The sequence below is a fragment of the Antedon mediterranea genome, chromosome 11, assembly GCF_964355755.1.
Source record: "Antedon mediterranea chromosome 11, ecAntMedi1.1, whole genome shotgun sequence".
NCBI classification, from domain to species: domain Eukaryota; kingdom Metazoa; phylum Echinodermata; class Crinoidea; order Comatulida; family Antedonidae; genus Antedon; species Antedon mediterranea.
The window spans coordinates 4,524,887-4,548,473 of NC_092680.1; the positions used below are offsets into that span (position 1 = coordinate 4,524,887).

At 31.7% G+C, this 23,587-nt stretch overlaps 1 protein-coding gene across 4 annotated transcripts in view; it reads left to right on the forward strand.

The window, feature by feature from the left end:
• LOC140063103 (dystrobrevin beta-like) overlaps positions 1–23,587 on the forward strand; it is a 55,761-nt gene that overhangs the window by 13,031 nt on the left and 19,143 nt on the right. For 3 of the 4 annotated variants that reach the window (XM_072109541.1, XM_072109538.1, XM_072109540.1), the window contains exons 2-8: positions 9,843–9,947; positions 13,789–13,869; positions 14,153–14,366; positions 15,142–15,227; positions 15,593–15,747; positions 17,087–17,186; positions 18,244–18,410. In XM_072109541.1, the coding sequence (XP_071965642.1) occupies positions 9,843–9,947; positions 13,789–13,869; positions 14,153–14,366; positions 15,142–15,227; positions 15,593–15,747; positions 17,087–17,186; positions 18,244–18,410 (908 nt within the window). Of the gene's footprint in view, positions 1–9,105; positions 9,485–9,842; positions 9,948–13,788; positions 13,870–14,152; positions 14,367–15,141; positions 15,228–15,592; positions 15,748–17,086; positions 17,187–18,243; positions 18,411–23,587 lie in introns of those variants that run through there. The other variant, XM_072109539.1, reaches the window with a different exon arrangement.

Below are 23,587 nucleotides of genomic sequence, written 5' to 3' on the forward strand. Positions count from 1 at the left end.
ATTTATAATATTTCAGCAAGCTGGTAATGTACAGTCAGTAGGTTTCCTATACCGTAGTTATTAGTATGACCTTAATAGGATCACACTATTATAATCCATAATTTAAACACTAAAATGATTTTTCAGTTGATCACATTTCTATTCCTAGGCGTTAAAATGTAACAAACTATTATTCTCACCTCATCCCCAGTAAGGTGAAGTGGTTGTCATTTTTCTTGATTATTGGATTTTATTTAATAGTTTTCATCATTGATATAGTTAGTTTTATACTATCTACGTTTTTCGTGTTTTGTGATACGTGTATTCAGATACTGACCCAACCAAGACCCGAATTTGGTCCTTTACAAGGTACCACAAATAACAATTGTAATTGAGAAGTTTTTAAAATGGTTAAATATTATTATTATTTCTCTTAAAACAAAAAGAAAATATTCATTGGCCATGCTAATAAAAAGTATGGAAAATTTTTTTTAACTGGAAAAATTAATGGAAAGGAAAGCAGACTAGAAAGGTAAATAGTCAATTCCTACAAACAATAACCAACAACTAGGAACTATAGCTTGAACTTTATGTGACAAAAAAAATGCTATGTGCCCATATATGGACATGATGATGTCATATCAGTACCATGTTTAAGCTTGGTTCCCACTAGAACGTAACGCAAGGACGTAAACGCAGCGCAAGCATTTTAACCAATGACAAGCGAAGTTATAGATAGTTTAGCAATCACAAGCGAATAAGCCATCGCTTGTGATTGGTCAATTAACTTGCGTTGCGTTACGTCCTTGTGCTGCGTCGCTAGTGGGAACCACGCTTTAGGCATACAGTATTGATTGAATGTATATTTATACTGGGTAACCTCTTCAGTCAAAGACTGGTCTCCCAGAGGGCCCAGTTGGTGATCAGTGGCTGTAATGTACTAATACACCGGGGTAACCCCCTACTCGTCTCGAAAGATGTACTAGGTTCTTTAAAGTGCACACGAGCTAGATGTGTACACTGGACCTACGGTTTATAGTCCTTATCCGAGAAGACTCGTTCTACCACCAGAACCGATGTCATGGCTACGTAATTACGGTTCCACTGTCTTAACCGCTCGGCCACTCACTCCATATTTGGGTGCATCACACTTTTTTTGTCAAACTAGATACCAAGTCAGAATTTTTACCAAAATCTATGCTCACTTTTCTGCTAAATCTCTAGTTTGAAAAGAGCACAGGAAAAATTAAAGTTTATTCCTAAAATGTTTTCCATTGATGTTTCCAGGACTCCATGACTGTATAGTTCAGGCCTGGAGATGATAATTTAAAGTCAATGTTCACATTACAGTAGTGCTCTTTTGTTTCACAGGAGCAACAATCTATAGTTCACTTTTGCTGCTAGTATCAATAATCATGTTTGAAAAGGACACTTCTGGAAAAAGGAAGTTTATTCAAATGTTTTCCATTGATGTTTCCAGGACACCCTGACTGTATAGTTCAGGCCTGGAGATGATAATTTAAAGTCAATGTTCACATTACAGTAGTGCTCTTTTGTTTCACAGGAGCAACAATCTATAGTTCACTTTTGCTGCTAGTATCAATAATCATGTTAGAAAAGGACACTTCTGGAAAAAGGAAGTTTATTCAAATGTTTTCCATTGATGTTTCCAGGACACCCTGACTGTATAGTTCAGGCCTGGAGATGATAATTTAAAGTCAATGTTCACATTACAGTAGTGCTCTTTTGTTTCACAGGAGCAACAATCTATAGTTCACTTTTGCTGCTAGTATCAATAATCATGTTTGAAAAGGACACTTCTGGAAAAAGGAAGTTTATTCAAATGTTTTCCATTGATGTTTCCAGGACACCCTGACTGTATAGTTCAGGCCTGGAGATGATAATTTAAAGTCAATGTTCACATTACAGTAGTGCTCTTTTGTTTCACAGGAGCAACAATCTATAGTTCACTTTTGCTGCTAGTATCAATAATCATGTTAGAAAAGGACACTTCTGGAAAAAGGAAGTTTATTCAAATGTTTTCCATTGATGTTTCCAGGACACCCTGACTGTATAGTTCAGGCCTGGAGATGATAATTTAAAGTCAATGTTCACATTACAGTAGTGCTCTTTTGTTTCACAGGAGCAACAATCTATAGTTCACTTTTGCTGCTAGTATCAATAATCATGTTTGAAAAGGACACTTCTGGAAAAAGGAAGTTTATTCAAATGTTTTCCATTGATGTTTCCAGGACACCCTGACTGTATAGTTCAGGCCTGGAGATGATAATTTAAAGTCAATGTTCACATTACAGTAGTGCTCTTTTGTTTCACAGGAGCAACAATCTATAGTTCACTTTTGCTGCTAGTATCAATAATCATGTTAGAAAAGGACACTTCTGGAAAAAGGAAGTTTATTCAAATGTTTTCCATTGATGTTTCCAGGACATCCTGACTGTATAGTTCAGGCCTGGAGATGATAATTTAAAGTCAATGTTCACATTACAGTAGTGCTCTTTTGTTTCACAGGAGCAACAATCTATAGTTCACTTTTGCTGCTAGTATCAATAATCATGTTAGAAAAGGACACTTCTGGAAAAAGGAAGTTTATTCAAATGTTTTCCATTGATGTTTCCAGGACATCCTGACTGTATAGTTCAGGCCTGGAGATGATAATTTAAAGTCAATGTTCACATTACAGTAGTGCTCTTTTTTTTCACAGGAGCAACAATCTATAGTTCACTTTTGCTGCTAGTATCAATAATCATGTTAGAAAAGGACACTTCTGGAAAAAGGAAGTTTATTCAAATGTTTTCCATTGATGTTTCCAGGACACCCTGACTGTATAGTTCAGGCCTGGAGATGATAATTTAAAGTCAATGTTCACATTACAGTTAGTGTTCATTTGTTGCACTCAAATGGAGCAACAATCTGTAGATCTATAGATCACTTTTGCTGCTAGTATCATGTTTGAAAATGACACTTCAGGAAAAAGGAGGTTCATTCAAACCTTTGCCATTGATGTTTCCAAGACATTATAGTTATCACCAGGCCTGGAGACGACCGTAATTTAAAGTCAACATTCACAAAGACAAGACACAGAAAAAGATCATTATGTTTTAGGTCTAATGATCATTTGTGCATGAATGCCTTTGACTATATAATACAATAGGGAAATGATGGTGATCAGAATGCGTTCAGTTATAATTATCAGAATGCGTTCACTTACAATGATCAATAATTCTATGTATTTTTAAATTATGGAAACTAACGATACCATGTGGGATTCGTTAGTATGACCTGCAATCAACATCATTTGTGCTGCTACAGCATTTGAGGTTTTTGCTTTCTTTAAGCTCTGTCTACACTATCAAACTAGTTAGATAAAAAAAGTGGGATATGCTTAAATATTGTAGATATATGAAATCATCATATCCATATATTGACGATCACATTTTTTTGTAGCATACCTGTAATGTTTGATAGTGTAGACAGACCTTCAGTTTTGCTTATCCGTTTTGATATCAGGGATATGTACCAAAACAAAATCAAAATATAAAATTAAAGATCCTAGAAGAATTATACCTTCTTTCCACTTTCAAAAATTACTTTCCAAAATCAATATGTTTCTTTTTAAGTAAACCATTTTAACCAACCATGACCAAAAAGTTGGATCAAAATGGAATGCTCGAAAGTAAAAAAAAAAAAATTTCAATCTTTCACAAATGAATAATTTTCCTTTATCAATGATAAAGTAAAATATATAAAATATTGAGAGATATAATGTTCAATTTACTATGGAAATTTGTGTGTATGTCACCATATATCTCCTATAAAATATTTGTTTAAAAACCTGTACTGTATTCTCTTATTATTTAAAAAAAATGTACATAAATTGTTGATATGAATTGAAGTCATAATTTGAACTATTGTATATTATTAATCAAATTTAGAAAGGAGAAACTCAACTAAATGATAATTTTCAACTAAAGAAAGTGGAATTTTATATTATTATACATTTTAATTAAGTCTTAGTTAAGTCGAAGATGCTCTCCAGGTGGAATGTCATCCTGAGATGAGTAGTAGTAATTATAGTCTTGTTTATTTTATTTTCATTTATACCTGTATGTAATTTTTTACTTTCTATGGACCAGAGTTTCCGAAATAAAAGATTGAATGAATGAATGAAATACCCAAGACATTGAAATTGTGTGTATAATACACCTCGTTACGCTGGCGTCGATTTAAATTTGATGGTAATTGTATTTATACACCGATCAATAAATCTCTAATGTTCTCCCATTTTCTAAAAAAAAGAACAATACTCATCATCAATAATGTTTGCAATATAATACTAAATTAACATCACTATAGATTATCATGTACAATTATTAGGAACAGCAAATGTACTGTAGAATGTATCTTGGATTATTATTGATCTATTATGTTATAATCAAGTTTTAGTCATAAGATTTAAATTATGCTGAAAAAAGACTGCATTGCCATTCTTGTATTGTTTGTACACAGAATACGTACTGTATACTGTATCTCCTTCAGATCCCTTTGCACTCTCCAATACACACAGTTTACCAGTCTCCAGTCCCCTTTTCATAATTACCAAATTTATATATTTTTTTATTACTGACTCATTGAGTTTTACTGTAGTCTGTAGGTCGCTTTTTTTCTTCATGTTTTTCATGTTTTTTTTATTGTCAAATAAATGAAATGAAAATGATCATAATTTTGATGATACTCTTGAAAAAATAGTCTCCATTTTTTTTAAAGCAGATTTTTGCATTTGAAGTTATTTGAAAAAAAAGGTACAATAACGCAAAATACATAATTTATTTTTGTGTGCACATTTTTATTTTCTGAGCCAATTTAATATTACTTCTAATGATAATGCATTATGTGAATGAGTACTGTACTAACTACTGTAAACATTCAACAAACTTCATTACAAAAGGCGTAAATTGTTTAATGTAATGTTGTCGTAACCATGACAACTTGTACATAATTTATCATGTTTCTATTAAGAAGATTATGCTCATTTGTCACCATAGACAAGTCATTTATCATGCATGAAAGAGTTTATCCAAAAATGGTCTTAACTTTAATTTATTTTATCCTAGTCTATATAAAAAAAAATATAATTATATTATGCTGACTTACTTAAAGCTCAGGTACAGGCATGAGTTTTAAATATAATATCTGGTTGGTTGTCAAATATTGTTAACAGAAATCGCAATAAAAAAACATGAATTTTCCTTAAAATGGCCAAATACAACATTTTTCAAAATTAGGCTATAAAAGCCAGGCAGACTTTTTAGTAGTTTTCCAATGTAATAACTTATATGGTGACTCCCTAGTGAAAGTGAAAAAAGGGATATAAAAAGTCCACTGAATGAAAGAAAAAGGTTCTAAACCCTGAAAAAAGGTTTGCTATGTATTACTTATATACTTAAATTCCCATATTTTTCCTTCTTCAGGAGTTCAGAAGAATTCATGACGCATTTAAATGAGTTTGACAAGTTTTTAACAGATTGTACACGTTTAAAGCTCATCAAAAAAACAATCTACGGAAAGTTGCATTGCACATTCTAGCAAAACCAGCGGCGTCTGGAGATTTTATTAATATTTGGGAGATTTGATGAAATTTTAGGAAGCCCCCGGGAAAACGAAAGGATTGTAATGTCTGTATAACTTAATCTGTTGTGCACAATAATATAGTACCCTATCTGGAATAGCAGTGGGTTGCCAATCTAGTCTTTTTTTTTCAAATCCTGACTATCATTTACAGTATTTCACAGTACTACTGTACATTTGTTTTGCTTGACCAAAACAGTCGATTTAGGAAGAAGCATGACGTTTATAGTTCAAAACATGTAAATTGCAATTCATTCTGTTTATGTTAATTATTATTTATTAATTGGTCAAGTACTGTATTTATGAATTTGCTTGCGAAACTGAAGTGAATTTATGTTTTTAATCAGCATTCTGTTACTGCTAATCTTCAATGGTATAGTTGTTCATTTACAAATTGTTTTATGTGTTAATAGTTTTCTCATGAGTATTCAGAAAGTGTTTTAACACCTTCATGTCGCCAAGACATTTTTCGTAAAGTAAATTTCTTTTAACGTACGTTTAACGCCTTTCACTGTCATCTCCTCCCTCCATGATGTTTATAGTTCCAACAGAATAGTACTGCATTCACATTTCAAAATCAAAATAGTTCAACTGAAAGGTTTTCTTCTTTTTATGTATTTATTATAGCTAATCTTGTTTTTGACCATTTGTTGTGTAGACAGGGGTTAATGTATGATTTTCTTGCAATATTACTGTACTCTCCAATACCAGACCCCAAAACTTTCTCTTTTTTTTTACCAGTTAAAAAACATTCCTTAAACAATCTTAAGAAGCATACAACTGATCTTTTTTATTTTCCTTTTTTTAAGATGTTTTTTCTTTCTTTCAATGATACTCTAAAATTCTATCTTATTTATTATGTAATACATAAGGGACAGTCAGTGATTATGTATTGTGTCACTGTCTATAATCTCAGTTTTTAAGAAGGTTTTTTTTGTTTAGTAATTAATTTTATAGAATACTGGAAATCAAACCCAAAACCTGTCTAGTATTGCGAAGGTTAAATTACTGTGTTTAGAGAAAGCTATCTTTTGAATCAGAAAGTCACTGACAGGAATGGATAATATATATATTTCAATTTTGTAAATAAACCATTTTTTTTTTAGAATATAATATATATTTTGTATTGTTGAAGACATACAGAATGTGACATTCATTCCAAGATCTAATACTACAAGTAGATACTTTAAAATATTGTAAAATCCTTGAATTATTAAATATTGCCTCTTTTTCGTACATTATTTTCACTTGTGATACATCTTAAGCATACTTTTTATGCGTCTTAATTCGTTATCCATGCGTTATCGTTAAGCCCCTGTATAGTGCACAATCAGATCTCCTTTTCAAGTGAAGCACTTGCCGCATGTTGAGTTGTGGACACATGATGAGCTCTTATACAAGGTCTTTGCTGGTTAATTTTAACAGTTCACAGGCAAAGAATATGCACACTTGTTTGAATCGAGGATTTCATACTTTTCTTTACTCTGTCTGCACTATCAAACTTTATGTGACAAAAAAATGTGATGTGCCCATATATGGACATGATGATGTCATATCACTACCCTATTTGGGCATATCACTAGCACATCACACTTTTTTTGTCAAACTAGTTTTAATAAATAAATAAATAAAATAAATAAATAAAGTTTGATAGTGTAGACCGAGCTTAAGGATTCCTTTAATTTGACCGTTCATTTTCAACTCTCCCACCTATTTTGAAAGTTCAAATTAATTAAATTGCATCTGGTAGCTAGCACAATAACTTTTGTCAAGTCTTGTTTCCAAATGATAAAACCTGGCCTTAAATGTAAGTGAAGATAGGGAAGTCAATAGGATGATACTGTCCAATACATTTAGATTGTCTCTACCCTGTGAATGGATTATACCGCAGTTCAATATCATAGTATCAATAGGTGGAGATGGCTGACTGTTATTGGCTTGCCAGCTTTAAGGCCAATATACACATACAAGCAGTAATAGTAAGCAGATAACCGTGTAGCAATTGTCCCATGATTCAAAATCAGAACAACGATTTCATGTGAATTAATAAAATGTTGACGACATCCATTGAAGTTAGGTTTACAGTTTTTGGCCGAAAACATTTAGAATATAGTAAATTCTTGAATGCTGTATATTCTATGGCATATTGGGCAATTCAATGTTAGTGACTGTTGCTACTGTGCTGGTAACTAATCTCATTTCAGCCAACCCCAATTCAAGAGGCACCCCTATTAAAGGGACACGGTGTTGTGTCCAAATGTGTCCCCGAATTTCCATGTCCCTTTCATATGTGTTGTTTATTGATGATTTGGATGAATAATGATTGTATTTGAACTGAAAGTGAAGGCATGCATTTGCTATGCTAATCATAAGTTGAGAAGCCACAGTGTAGAATGAGTGTATTTTGACTGATAAATCAAACAAAATTGCCTAAAAAATTATATTCATTCATTTAATGTTAATCTTATGACTAAGACATGACCTAAGTCTTCATCATCACCACTATGTTTGTATTATTTTCACATAAATTTCACGCATGAATAAACATTTAATGAAAGTATACTATACTGTCGTATTCATATGATTATTACTCAAAAAAATTAATAATATGAAATCTGCTATGAAACACAGCTGCATGCAGTAATCGTTATATTTATAGTTTAAAGAATATTGTAACAAGAATGTCAATCTACTTGAATTTATAATGTTATTACATAAATTATAAAAATAGAAATGTGTTTGACCAAGTTTATTGCGCCATAAATGATCACCTCCATTCTATTGTGATCGAGACTGAGAATGTATAGTGAGATACTGAAGCTTGGTTCCCACTAGAACGTAACGCAAGGAGGTAAACGCAACGCAAGCGTTTTAACCAATGACAAGCGAAGTTATAGACAGTTAGAAATCACAAGCGAATAAGCCATCGTTTGTGATTGGTCAATTCACTTGCGTTGCGTTACGTCCTTGCGTTGTGTCGCTAGTGGGAACCACGCTTTATAGATGTTGTCGGTTCTAATGTATGTCCAAAACAGTCCATTTGTAAAACTTTTGTAAGGTGTTAATTACAACTCTTCCCTGGTATAATCCCATGCATGAGTATAATCCCACCTCCAAATTTAGGTTAAATTTGGACACAAGTCTTTGGTAAAATACATTGTTATAATGTAATTCAAGTATTGTACTTTTCACAAAGTTGCATAACAAAAGCTGGTAATAGTTTCTAATTTAGTGTATGCTGGCAATGTATTTAGGTATTGTGACTGAAGTGACTTGCTCTCAAAGCCTAAAGCTCTGTCTACACTATCAAACTTTATGTGACAAAAAAATGTGATGTGCCCATATGGACATGATGATGTCATATCACTACCATATTTGGGCATATATCACTACCATATTTGAGCAAAGGATTTAACATTACCAGTGAGCGATAAATACTACATTTTACAATATCTTTTTTTTTTTCTGTTTAGAAAATTGATATAAAAACAGCAAATTGTCTTGAGACATTTTTCTCAAAATACAAGTAAACACCAACAATTTCAATGACAAAACACTTGATTAGTCGACATCATGCAAGTAATTATTCATCTCCATAGTAACGAAACTACATCCTAAAGAGAAAGGATGCATTATAATCAATGTAATAATCAGTCATTAATAAAAAGGAAATAGTCAGATCCTCCGCTTATAAATATCTAAGAGTATTGTGTACAAGAAACAAGGGAATCTCTTATTAAAATCTCATCATTTGACTGACATTGCATTTGACGCCTTGCATTTGTACAGTTTTAATCTTTAGATTTATATAGCTCCATGTCTCAGCATTTTTACCAAATGACTTTTAATATGTATCAAGGTACAGTAGGCCTAAAATTTATCAGTTAAGTGTTTTGTAAATTATATATTTTTATATTATTTTGACAGTTGTAGAATTTAAGGTATTCGAACAGTATTTTTTGAAGTGTACTACTTGAGCTTCTAACATTTTTTCATGGACCCAAAAGTATTTCTGTCCAATGGTTAGATTAACATTGAATTATGACTGAGGATCTTATGTTAGATTGTATCATTTGGCATTTACCATAGAGCTGTTAATAGAAACATTCTGTAGCATACCTTATACAGTGTAACAACATCAGTATACCTCTACAACATGCAGACAACTTTGCGATGTCGTGCTCCAACTATAATTGTCACGTTTCATTTTCCCATAGGATCAATCCATCGGAATAATAGCACGGAAGGTAGCAGTTCATACTCCTCGGATACCATGAATAGCCGGAAAAGCAGTGGACCTAAGCATATTCTAACTGAGATGAGTAAGTATACTAGATTGCTTGGAATATTAATTAAATAAATGGAAAATTGATGAAATGCAAAGGACGCATTACATATTTTACATAATTCATGGTCATATAGTCATTGAGTTTGTTGATTTGGATTAGAATTTCATAATTACTTTCATAAAAATAGATATAATATTTCTTTGATATTATAACAATCATCTTTATTCTCTTTGTTCTATTTATATGATAAATTTAGGATTTATTTACACCAAACGTTTTACTATTGTTGAAAGGAATGTTTATCGTATCTGCCTTTGCAAGTTTTTCATTGAGTCGTTTAAAACATTTCCATTCTTGCTTGGTGAAAAGTTTCTTTAAAATTTATATTTAAATATCAAAATATCATCTGTCCTATTCAATTATTATCACTTTATCATACTGTACTTAATCCATCTTTATCATTACACATCATTATCATCAATCAATTTGGAATCGGACTTTTCATCGACCTTTCCAAGGCTTTCGACACCATTGATCATAATATTCTTCTTTTTAAATTGTCTCACTATGGAATCCGAGGACCCGCCTTAAACGTTTTCAAAAGCTATCTCACTAACCGCTCCCAATGTACTAAATATTTTAACTCTATTTCTAATTTTTGCCCTATCACCTGTGGCGTTCCCCAGGGCTCCTTACTTGGCCCGCTTCTGTTCACCTTTTACATTAATGATATCCACCGAACCTCAAACCTGCTAAATTTTTTTTCTATATGCTGATGACACTACAGTTTTTCATGCCAACAAAAATATCCAAACTCTTTTTGACACCTTTAATACCAACGTTATCCCCTTGTCCCAGTACTTTATTGCCAACAAACTCTCCCTCAATCATAATAAATGTAGTTACATCCTATTCGGAACCCCGCAGTTGACTAGAGGTATTGATGTGTCCCCATTTAAAGTCGTTATTGATAATCAAGAAATCCCCTCTGTTAAGTATAATAAATTTCTTGGCATTATCATCGACAACTCTCTCTCATGGAAACCCCATATCCAAGAAATTGAGAACAAAGTGTCTAAGAACCTTGGGATCATTTCTAGGCTTTCTTCCTTCCTCCCAACTAATATTCTCAGGACCCTTTATTGCACACTCATCCTTCCTTATTTGAGCTATGGTAACATTGTCTGGGCCAACACTTACCCTTCAAACATCATTAAACTCTCTATCCTACAAAAAAAAGCTATCAGGACTATATCTGGCGCTCATCCACTGTCACATTCCTCCCACTTATTCTCCAAACTCAATCTTCTCAAACTTTCGGACATTAACCTATCCCAGCAAGGTGTCTTTGTTTTTTTGGCCACTCACTCACTTCTCCCTTGCCATCTAAACGACCTTTTCGCTCCTAATAATACCGTTCATAAATATTATACTAGAACAAGAAATAACATATATATCCCTAACCATAACACCAATTATTTTCAACATAGCATTAGATATTCTGGACCTCTATTGTTTAACAATTTACCCCCCTCAATTTCCTGTGCTGCCAACCGCTATTCATTTAATAATAACATAAAAAATTACCTTTTGTCTCATTACTGATCGATATGATTGATATGGTCGTTTTTTCCATGTTCCGTGACTTGCTATCTTTATTATTCAATTGTCATCATATTCGCTATATGCCATGCAGCTGTACTTTTTTCTGTTCTTTTTTTATTTTTTATTCCAACTTTTATCTACTGGTTTTATATATATTTTGTATTTCTTTATTGTCTAATTAATTTATTTTCTTTATTTATATATATTTTTTTTTTTTTTCCTTCTCTTATTTAAATATTTTGTAAAGGCAATCCCGTCACAAGATTGTAATCTTTTTGGGATTTGCCTTCGTCCATTTTCTTGTTTTATCACTTGCCATTTTGTTTTTGTTACTTTTGTCTTTTGGACGTGAATAAATGTTCCTTGAATTGAATTGAATTGAAAATCATCATTGCTAGAGCCATTTCAACCCAATGGAGGGCAGACCTCTCCAAGTTGACTCAATAAACTGTCTATTTTGTGCTGTTCTAATCCAATTGCAGTGATGTAGCCACATAAAATAAATGGTATGGTTTTCGCAAGATAATGGAACAATCTCTGTTCAAGGCACTGGGTATCAAAGTCCTGAGAAAAAGTGGTTGAAACCTTACCAACCGTACTTGTGGCTTCGACCTTGAACTGGGTGGGAACATTCATCGTGCCATCTTACTATAAGTATTTGTTATTGGTGCCATCTTTATTGGTGTCTTTACACCGTTTCTTGGTATCCATTCAGTTTGACAGCTTTTGTCCATCTGTCTGTCGTGCTACAGAAGACCATTTCTTTAATTTAATAACTTTCAAATGACAGGAATTTATTTATTATCTCACAATCCATAGTATACCGTTCTTTGTTCTTTATTATTACAGTATATCAGAGTACATCGTTAAATTGAGTTGCAGTAGTTACTCGCTACTTTCTTCCATCATTGTCTATTTTTATTGATTTATCATAAATATTTATCGGCTTCTATCCTCAAGGCAGATTGACGTTTTTCTTCGTGTTCTACATTAGCATTCTTAAAATTTACTGCAGGTTTATTTTTTAATATAGTAATAGTATACACGATATTTTTAATACATAATTAGAAATTTGCCTATAAATTTGTATTTAAAGTTTATAAACTGTAGAAATTAGAACTGAAATTACAATTGATAACATTGTACTGGCAGGCCTTGTTCTTTGAGGTGTACTGTATAATATGCGACAACACGTCTTCGCACACGTAAAATAGCCTTGAGGTGTGCCATTTACAGCCAACTTTAGATTTGGTAATTTTCTTCTTCTACACTATAAGATACAAACAGCACACCTAAATATGTTGACGAGTTCGTAGCACACCTGGAATTTCTGGAATACTGAATACTCGCTATTATTTTTAGCCATGTATGGACATGATGATGTCATATCACTACCATATTTAACCATATCACTACCATATTTGGGTACATAACACTTTTTTGTCACATAACGTTTGATAGTGTAGACAGAGGTCCATTACAGTATTTTTTTCCATTATGAAAATAAACATGACTACACATTTAAGAACCAAATTTTACTGATATTATTTGTCGTTTGTTGATTTTCTTGCTTTCAATTTATTTCTTCTTGTTAGCATCAATAAATTTGGTCAATTGTATTTTGTATATGTAATTATAGAATTTAAATTAGTCTTTATTTCAAAGCTGTTTATATTCTGTAAAGATAGATAATTTGAGTTTTCATTAAAGTTGAAGGATTTCCATACATTGTGATGTCTGGTAATGAGTCTTCTGTCTATTCTGTAATGAGGCTTTAATGGCTGCAATTGCATTCCAAATATTGATTGTAACTTTTCTTTGAATTAGTGATTCGTTGGTCAGTTGGCTTGTCTAGTGTGCAAATATTTCATAATATTTATACATTCAATTTATAAACCACCAAGTGATATACTTGGAATTGATTTATAAATAATAAGATAAGAAAATCTGTAATATAAATGAGAAAAAATCGAACCTGAAGTCTTCAGTTTAATGTGCAGACATCCTATCATTGGACCACTGGGCTTTCATGGTTTGGTGAAAACATTATAAAACGTTATTATGGAACATATTCATCAATAAAGTAAAGTAAAGTTGACTTACCATGTGTCTAGACTAATACCATCTGGAAGAGTTTTTCTGGTAATTAAAAAAATGTTCTAACCTTTTATGTAGGTTTTATTTTTTACAGTTTCCATTTGAAGACTTTGTAGCATTAAATGTGTTTTTTTATAATGAAATAAACATTCTTTTTTATTTTGTTTTAAAGGAAATCAAGATTTTGATGCCATAAAGTTTGCCACATACCGGACGGCATGCAAATTGAGGTTTATTCAGAAACAGTGCAATTGTAAGTAAACTGAATGTACAATGTAACCGTATAAACTTGAGTTGATTTGGGAATAACGGATACCTTCCTTATTAAAACAAAATCAAAGAGGTTCTTGAAATAAATCCATACTTGGACATACATAACTGTACAGTACAGTAAAACCATATTAAAAATATTCAAAATATATTACCTACACAACAAAATGTCCCCTGAATATGGTGTTCCCTGAATAGAAGTGTCCTGAAGAAGGGTTTTAGTGTACATTAATAAAAGTTACATGTTTTTCTTTTCTTGTTTTCAGTAAATGTAGTTGACCTTTGGAATATTATAGAATCATTTAGGGAGAATGGTTTAAACAAGATGTCTATCTCTGAAGACTTAAGTCGTAGCAGTTTGGAGAATGTGATTTCCAGTATCTACTATCAATTAAACAAAAGACTACCAACAACACATTCGATCGACGTTGATAGCTCTATCAGAATGTTAACTAGCTTTTTAATGGCTGCCTATGATAAGTTAGTCAATATAGTAACAAAACAAAAGAGTGATTGTTTTAACATGTTCACTGCCAGAGTTACAACATTTCTTCTGGTTCTGTCTCTTACGCGAAGGAAATAGAAAGAGAGAGCCATGACACTTCGTTTCCACAGCAAAAATACAGTTCCTACTATCCCCAAACACAGCACTATCAATGTTTACACTATTCCTATTGGGTCATGTTAACAGCATTTTTGCAGAGTTACATTACAAGATAAAGTTGAGTCTGGCTCATGCGAATGAACGAGTATATTCGTCACTGGCAGTTAACATGTTACAGCAAGGGTAAAATTATTCAATAGAAACCAGCACACATCGTAATAGGATAGAATATTACACATATTGGTATACCCTTTAGGTTCAGACTGCCTACAAACAAACAATTGAGTTAAAGCTCTTTCTCAAATGCAGAGTGAGAGTCAGTTCAGCTTAACTTTATTTAACCACAAAGACCCAGATCATCTCATGGCTGCTTCCATGAAAATATAGAGTGTTGCATTAGTGAATAAACAGTGGAACCAAGTGAGGACTTGCTGCCATTTGTCCGTAGAAGGCCTAATCCGCATTTTCTCAGCTTCCAACTAAGCTTGAAGATAATAATTATACTACAGTACCTTATACTTTTAAATATTTCTGTATTGCATAATCTATTAACATGACTACAAAACTAGTTCTGAGTTCGTCACAAATGGCAAAATCTTATTAAAAGCAATACAAGTAAATTATTTGACTTTCATTTTTGTTTTCTCACAGAGATGGTTCTGGAAAGATTCCAGTTTTTGCAGTGAAAGTGTTACTCAGCACGGTGGCCGCTGGCAAGCTTGCAGACAAACTCAGGTGTAAGTAATGATGGTTTAAAGATATCAACTCCTTTGTGTTGGAAGTCAAACAAAATTAAACAATGTTCCAATGCAAAAAAAGCTGTATTTATCAAACTAGTTATTTTTATAGGAAGTGTATATTTCCTTTTAGTGGAACTAAACTAGTGTTGCATTCTAACTAATGCAACACTGTAAATTGCTCCCCAAAATATGAAAAATAAATATGAATAAAATCAACATTTGAATAATACATGCCATTTTGCAGTTTGAATTAAAAGTTATTCACTTTTACTATAAAACAAAAACATTGTAACAATTATTTGTTCAGTAAAGTAATATATCTTTAATACCATTGTCTTCTATTGTTTTTATATTATTTTCAGATATTTTTAAGCAGATCTCTGACCCATCTGGGATGTTAGTTCACTCCAAGTTTGATGACTATATTAGGTATCTATTAGCTATACCAACAGCTATCTTTGAGGGACCATCATTTGGCTACAATGACAGCATATCAAAGGCAATATGTAATGGACCTGTAAGTTTTGTTTAATATAAATAATTGTTTTAAACTTCTTTACATTTTAGTTACTGTGTTATTCACACACCCTAGAATAAAAAAACCATTCATTGTCACGAAAGGGACCATCAAATTTGGCTGAATCACATCGGCCAATCAGATACTTTTGATGCTACATCCCATACCACTCCCGTCCCACTACACCTGCAATGCAGTGTGTTGAGTTTTTTTTTCTATATAGGATTGGTTTCTTTTTCCTTGTGTTTATATTCATTATTACACATGAACTATATATAAATTCAAGAAATGTCCACACATCCATTTATTTTAAACTGAAATTTTGACAAATATAAAATATATTCAAAATTCGAGTTAAACTGCCTCAATATAAATTTATTAACACGACATGTTTCGAGCATAGCCCATCATTTGTGGAATTTCGATAAAAACAAAAAACGACAATGGCCATGCATATAAGCAGTTGGACAGTTTGTTTAAATAACAAATTGTGTTGTATAAAGAATGAGATTTTTTGTTGACAAATTTAGTTTAATTGTCTTTCTTGGTTAATGCTGTTATTGAGAATTTAATTACCTTGATTGCAGTATTAACTGTATTTTGAATATCCATGCTAAAAATAAAATACCTTTTACCTAAACACATTTATGAAACGTTCCTTACAATATGAAACATGCATTGCTTTTATCTGAGAGTATGATACATCAAGAGAACTGTGTCTGTGAATGTAAACCTGACATAAAATGTAATTCCACACTAATTTGACAATGTATCTCATGCACCCTTGGTGAATACATTACTAGTGCAACAATGTGACATATGCTATTACTATTTGTGTCTATTAATATGCCTCTAAACCTTTACAACAGTGGCACCATGTTCATACATAAGTGTATTCTTAAAATAAATATAATATAGACAAGCATACAAAATCAATCCAACAAACATACAGTACAAAAATAATATATGTAATCTTTATATTTTCTGTTAAATCAAGTAAGTACTAAAAATAGATATTTCTTTATTTTGACAATTAAGAAAACAAGTTCTCTAGCTAGCATATCCGTTATGACTTGTCGCTAATGAATATTCTCCTCTTAATTAATATAACAAGAAAATAATTGTATATTTTAATGCAATGTATTATAGAAAGAAGAAGAACAGCAAAGAGAAAAATACGTTGAGTTGTCTAAATGTCTTATTTTATGAAAAGATTCAATCTATCTATTGCTATTAATAGTATTTTTATATTTTAATATGGTTAAATATATTTTACCAGTTTATACCACACACAAATTTATATTGAATTTAAATTTAATTCAATATTTTTTTTTATCAGATAAATTTAAATGATTTTCTTGACAAGTTCATGGGAGAGCAGGCACCGCAGAGTATTATGTGGTTACCATTGATGCACAAGATGGAAACAGCAGAAAATGGTAACATTTATATCTCTTTATATTCTTGGGTTAAGTAGCCGAGTGGTTATGACACTTGACTATCATACAGAGAGACCGGGTTCAATTCCCAGTTCACTCAGATATTGTAAATGAGTACCTGGTTGAAAAGATAGGTGGTGTGGAAAGGAACTGGCCACCCTAACACATAATGCTGAGGCTTTATAAGTACAATGAGCTCCTAACAGCTCCATTCCCCTATGTTCAGAATGAACATGGTACTCACCTCATATTCTCTACAAAATAAATGATACCATTTCCAGTGCTGACAAAGGCGAATGAAAGATTTTTCAAACAGGGAAATGCTAACATAATACTATAGTCTGTCAAAAGTAGATATCACGAAATTATTATTTCATTTTAGCTGTCAAAAAGAGGGAGAATGCACCCCAGACACAACCGCCCCTGACTTACAATTTGATTTACAGGAAATTTTCCTATGGCATTAATTATTATAATTTAAGGTATAAGCCAAGATAACATGTAACATACATATAGTATTATTATTAATAATAAACTAGAAAGGCAGTCGTTTCAAGAAATGTAAAAATGAAATGAATAACGATAATTTTGCGTGGATAACCTATCTTGTCCTAAGTGACAAGTTCAAATACTGTTACGTTTTCTGTTAATTACATTTGAGAATGTTTACATTTATTATTGCAGATTGTTTAATTTGAAAGATTTATTTCTTGGTTACGATGTAAATATCATTATTAGATAGAATTGTTTATACTTTAATCAAACAACTGCCATATTAGCATTATTTATGTCTTTGATGTTTCATCAAATACTTTAACATGTCCGTTTGTGTATACAAGATCAGAGTATGTTTACAAGACTACAGTTAATTTTATACAATAATACATATTATATTTAATAATAAACACAATTTAAAAGTGTAAATCAATTATTAATCTTTTTTGAACATTATGCAACATTTTAATTTATTATTTTTGTACTCTGATTATTATTATATTTCACTATTAATTGCTTTTGAAATCTCCAATTATAAATGTTTATATTTGTCTTTTCAAAGTATTTCATCCCGTTGAATGCAACTACTGCCACCGCGAGTCCATGATGGGCTTCCGATACAAGTGCCAACGGTGTTCCAACTTTCAACTTTGTCAAAACTGTTTTTGGAGAGGCAACGTATGTGCAGGTCACACTCAGGATCACCAAATGAAAGAGCATACATCTTGGGTAAGTGAAAGTATTTTCTTCTTTAGTTTACTAGTAACTTTAGGTTTTCTCTTGGTTCCTACCGAGATGCATACCCAAAGTTGTAAGCACACTAAAAGGATTGGACCAATCACAAGCAATGGATTTTCAGAACTGTCACTTTGTCACAGGTCTACTCGCTGGAGTTGAGCTTACGCCGTTACGTTGCGTCCTAGTGGGTCTATTGGGATTTTCCCCCTTAATATGTTAATACCATATTCATTGATCATATTCTTTCTTTATATTGTCATTTTAAGATATAAAACCTACAGCATGCTAAATTTAAAAAGATGAACATAATATATTTCTTACAAAAAACGCTGCTCGCTTATTGACGTAACAGTTTTAAAGATATATTGTCCCTCTGATAAATATTTTTTATTTCAAATTTGTTTTTGAATGTGTCATTTTAGTGTCACATATTAGTTATTTTACCTGAAAAAAAATGTAATTTAAAGCAAAAATACTTAAATTGTCTGTCAGACAATAGTTTTTGAGTTATAATTAAACAATTATTTTCTTTTTTTATACATGAATAAATATAATTTTTTGTTGACGTTTTATGGGTCCAGCAGCTGGGACCTATAAATTATAGTCGAGTTTCCATTTTAGCAAAAACGTCTCTAATACTATATTACTGCTTGCTTTCATCTCTTGTGACGTAGCGGGCTAGAGCAGCTGCGTGAAAAATCATACAGTAGTACACATAAAATACACAATCAATTCCAACATTTGGGCCTACATCTTTAGTACTTATGAATTTAGGACTGATTTACATGTTATTGCTATTCTTAGTCTTTTCAATTCTGCACTTAAAACTATAGCATGCTTTCTTATAATATTCAAGGGAATAGCACTCACAAAGTGAACATCTTTTAATTTCCATGTATAATTTATTGTTATGTCACATCTTAGAAGAATATCGGTACATGTGAGACATATTAAAATATCAGAACAGCACCCTCTATTGTCAAAAATTGTAGAGTTAAATTCCAGCGTTGCATGTTGAAAGTTCCTGATATTGATCATTACCCCCTCTATTGGCGATACCTGTTCTACAATCTTGATCCTAATTTTTTACTTGGCAATGTTTTGTTTTCAAGAAAGTGAAATCGAAAGCTCTGTCTGCACTATGATAATTTGACAAAAAAAGTGTGATGTGCCCAAATATGATCATCATTATCATGTCTATATATGTGCACATCACATTTTTTGGTCACATACTTAAAGTTTGATAACGTAGACAGGGCTTATTTTATTTATTTGTTCTTTCTTTAAACTGAAATACACTTTCAATACAAATGTACTGATTTCCAAAGTGGTTCAGTATTAACATATTTATAACAAAAATACAATATAAACGAAAAACAAAAAGAAAGAAAAGAGATATAAAACTATTTACAATTGTAAAGGCAAAAAGGTTAATACATGGTTTCTATAGTGAAGATTTAAAAGTTGCCAAAGACATATTATGGAGTTATGTAATTGACAAGATCACAGCTACCGTATGTTGTTTAAAGGTTTTTACACATCTAAACTTTTTTGCCTAGTTACTAGTTTATCACATCACAAAAAGATAATAGTGTTTCTTTATTTAGAAATTTAATTACATTTGTTAATAGGTCTGTACAAGTTTAATTATAGTAAAAACCAGCCCTTTGACACCCAATTCAGTGTATTAAGGGAACACCTTACTGTGAAAAGAAGGAGGAGAAATATATATATATAATATATATTGTCCTATGAGGACAATATACAGGAGATAATTTGTTGGGTCCTGAAAGTCTCCCCCTAATAGGTGTTCTACTATTTTGGTGACATTCAAGACATATTTCCAGACACTCCCCCTCGTTATATAGAGAGTTCACTTAATGTCTAGACCTTCCCAAGTAATTACACAGAATGTTTAAATTTAAACTGCCTAGCAGGACCACCTAGTTCCAATATGATTCCAATCACACTATTAAATCATATTATTCATAATTAATAGAATTTGATAACTAGAATTTAATTCGTCACTTTGACGAATTATAGGTGATCATTGTTATCATTTTAATGAAATTAACATTTTTTAAACATGCATGTACGTTAACATACGATCGTAAAAAGTTGATGTACGCCATCCTATGACATGATGCATAATCTTATATCGCTGAGTTGTGCCTATTATATGCCATATGGGTGTTTCCATAAATTAAGGGGCCAGTGGGTATTTTAGTATTGGTGATAGTTAGTTTGCTGTTTACTCTAAATTGGTAATAGTTATTTAAAAAATGATTTTATCATATGATAGAACAATAATATGGGTTAATACTATTACATGTTGGAAAAAAAAAATTGCAAAAAAAAACGATTTTTAAAAAAAATATATCGTGGTGTCTAGCTCATTTTATTAAAATATGTGTGACATTTAAATACACTGACATATCAGAGTTTAAAAAATATACTACAGCAATAGTTATTTTGTATTTATTTATCATCACAATAGAGTACAAAGCAACGTTAAATATAAGCTAATTACAATTTCCCACGATTTTTTGTTTTCCACACAACGGTCCGCGACGTCCAGCATCACAACGTAACATTTCGTGTCTCACTTTGTTACGTTGTTAGTACGATCTTTATTAGTGAACAGACACAAGAAGTACCACTATAATGACGAAAATCGAATTACATTCACTACAACAGATCACTGAAATTTACCTTACACAATGTTCTACAAAATGGCGATTTTATTTAGTCAGTTACAGACGAAAAACTATTTTTTTAGAACATTTCGTGTCTCGTATATTCGTTACGTAGTTATTCATAGACCATCGGTGGTAAACGCCGCGAGAGCTATTTCTGAAGTTGAAGGTCACGTGATTCAAGAAGCAGGCGAACTAAAGTCTCGGCGAAAAAATCATCGCTAGGATCCGCGCTAATTTCGAGTTACAGCGGTAGAGACTTTTCGTGTCCCTCTGTTACGTTGTTTCAACTGTTACGTTGTAAATAACTTCTACGCGCTTCATTGCATGTAAGTTTTGTGTATTTTTATTTTGTTAGTTTTTAGAATTTAGAAAATAGTGGGTTATAATGAAAAATACAAGAAAATTAAACGCCAAAACTATCTTCGTACTCTACGTCAACATCATAGTCAAAAACTGGGTGTCGTATACACAATGAGACACGGTTACGTTGGTAGTTTGTTGATACTATATAGTTGATATTTGTTTTAATGTGGTAGGAATGTTGTTTATCTCATAGCAGCTTCATAATGTATACCCAATGAACAGATATGTCTATAATTGATTAATATTTAACAAATTAATGAGCAAAATTGCAAAACATTTTCCACTAGGCAGGTTACAGCGTAACATCGTAGAAGATACGCCGTGTCTTGTTACGTAGTGTACTAGACCTTATACTGGTGTAGTATTTTGCAAATAATTAGCAATTAGTTACCATAAAATCTTTAAATTTTACATTATGTGTTTGCTATTTGGTTATTGCTTCTATATGACACAGAAAAATAAAAATTTATTTAATTATTGTCACAAGAAATAGGGATAAAAGTCCATAGTTTACAACCACTTTCAGAATAAAAACAAATTCGTCGTTTTTGACTATTCTATTTGTTACAGTAGGAAAAAAAAGAATTGTATTTGGTTCATTTCAGTTATAATAAAAAACATATTACACAAAATAATGTGTAATATTAGTACATAATTTTGTTTATTTATTTAACGTTGCTATTCGACAAGATAAAATATGAATTAAATGTTTACTATAATATACATTTAAAATACCCTCCACTATAGTGAGCGAGTCCAAGCAACTTGGTTGTCGCGTATGCGCGCCTATCATATTTGGGCGATTTCACTTGATGTGTAGGGAATATTTAACTTGTTTCAATTACAATCTACGGAAGATATACTAAGGTTTTATAAATTTAATAATAATTAATAACTTTATTTAAATTGATAAAAACAATTACATATAATATAAACGCAAGGCTGTGGATAACAATTTATTATGAACGAAATCAAATCAAAACAACAAAGAACAATAGGTTCTCCTAATAGTAATAGGATAGTATTACCACGTGCTTGGGCAATGAACTCTGCTCCACATTGCGATAAGTTTATTTTTAGCTGGCTCGGCGACTCCGAAGCTGAAAGGGGTGACTGGTATTTCTACAGGTCTGTACGATAATTATTAAGGGTTTTCCGAAATATCACGTGCTTGGCTAATGAGCTCTCCTCCACATTGAGATCGCGTTTATTTTTTAGCTGACTCGGCGACTCCGGCGGTATTTCTACAGCGAGAGTGTATATACTCCATGTACGATGATTATTAATAGGGTTTTCCGAAACACCACGTGCTTGGCTAATAAAATTCTCCTCCAAATTGAGATCGCGTTTATTTTTAGCTGTTCAGTTTGATGGACCTTTATTTTTTAATTTTTATTGAAAACCAACGTGATTGCTGGCTCGGCGACTCCCGGTGCTCAAATTGGGTGACTGGTATTATTTCGGTCATGGTTCGGTGAACCTTTATTTTGTTGGCCAAAACCCACATGCTTGCTTCGTCGGCTCCCTACAAAGAGATCGCGCTTAGTTTAATGGGGAACCTTTATTTACTCTTCGTTTTAAATATATTCCATAGACTTCAACATTATAACTAGTCTACTGTTTTCCCCGATGTGGTTTAAAAACAATTATAAAAGAATGAGAAATAAAGTCAACAGACATTTTACAACATTTAAAAATAATACGTAAAAAACATTTATACCCAGTATAACTAAGACAAAATTATCAGTAACATATTAATTTTATTATAATAATAAAATGATAATAATAAATATTTGATGAATAAAATTAATATTTTAAACTAATAATCTGAAAAGAAAGCAATAGTTTTAGTCAAATCAATTTATGAGCATAACTCAAGAAAGACAAATATATACAGTGTTCATTTATTGTTTTATAATTAATAATAATAAATATTATAATCCATCAACATAAGATAAGAAAACACTTTCTTTAGTATAGTAGGCCTAACATATTTTATAATAATAATAGATATATTTATTTTTATTTAAATTGGTATAATTTATATTAAAAATACTTAATTATATACTTTATATTTCTATATGATGATGAATCAAATTTAACCCA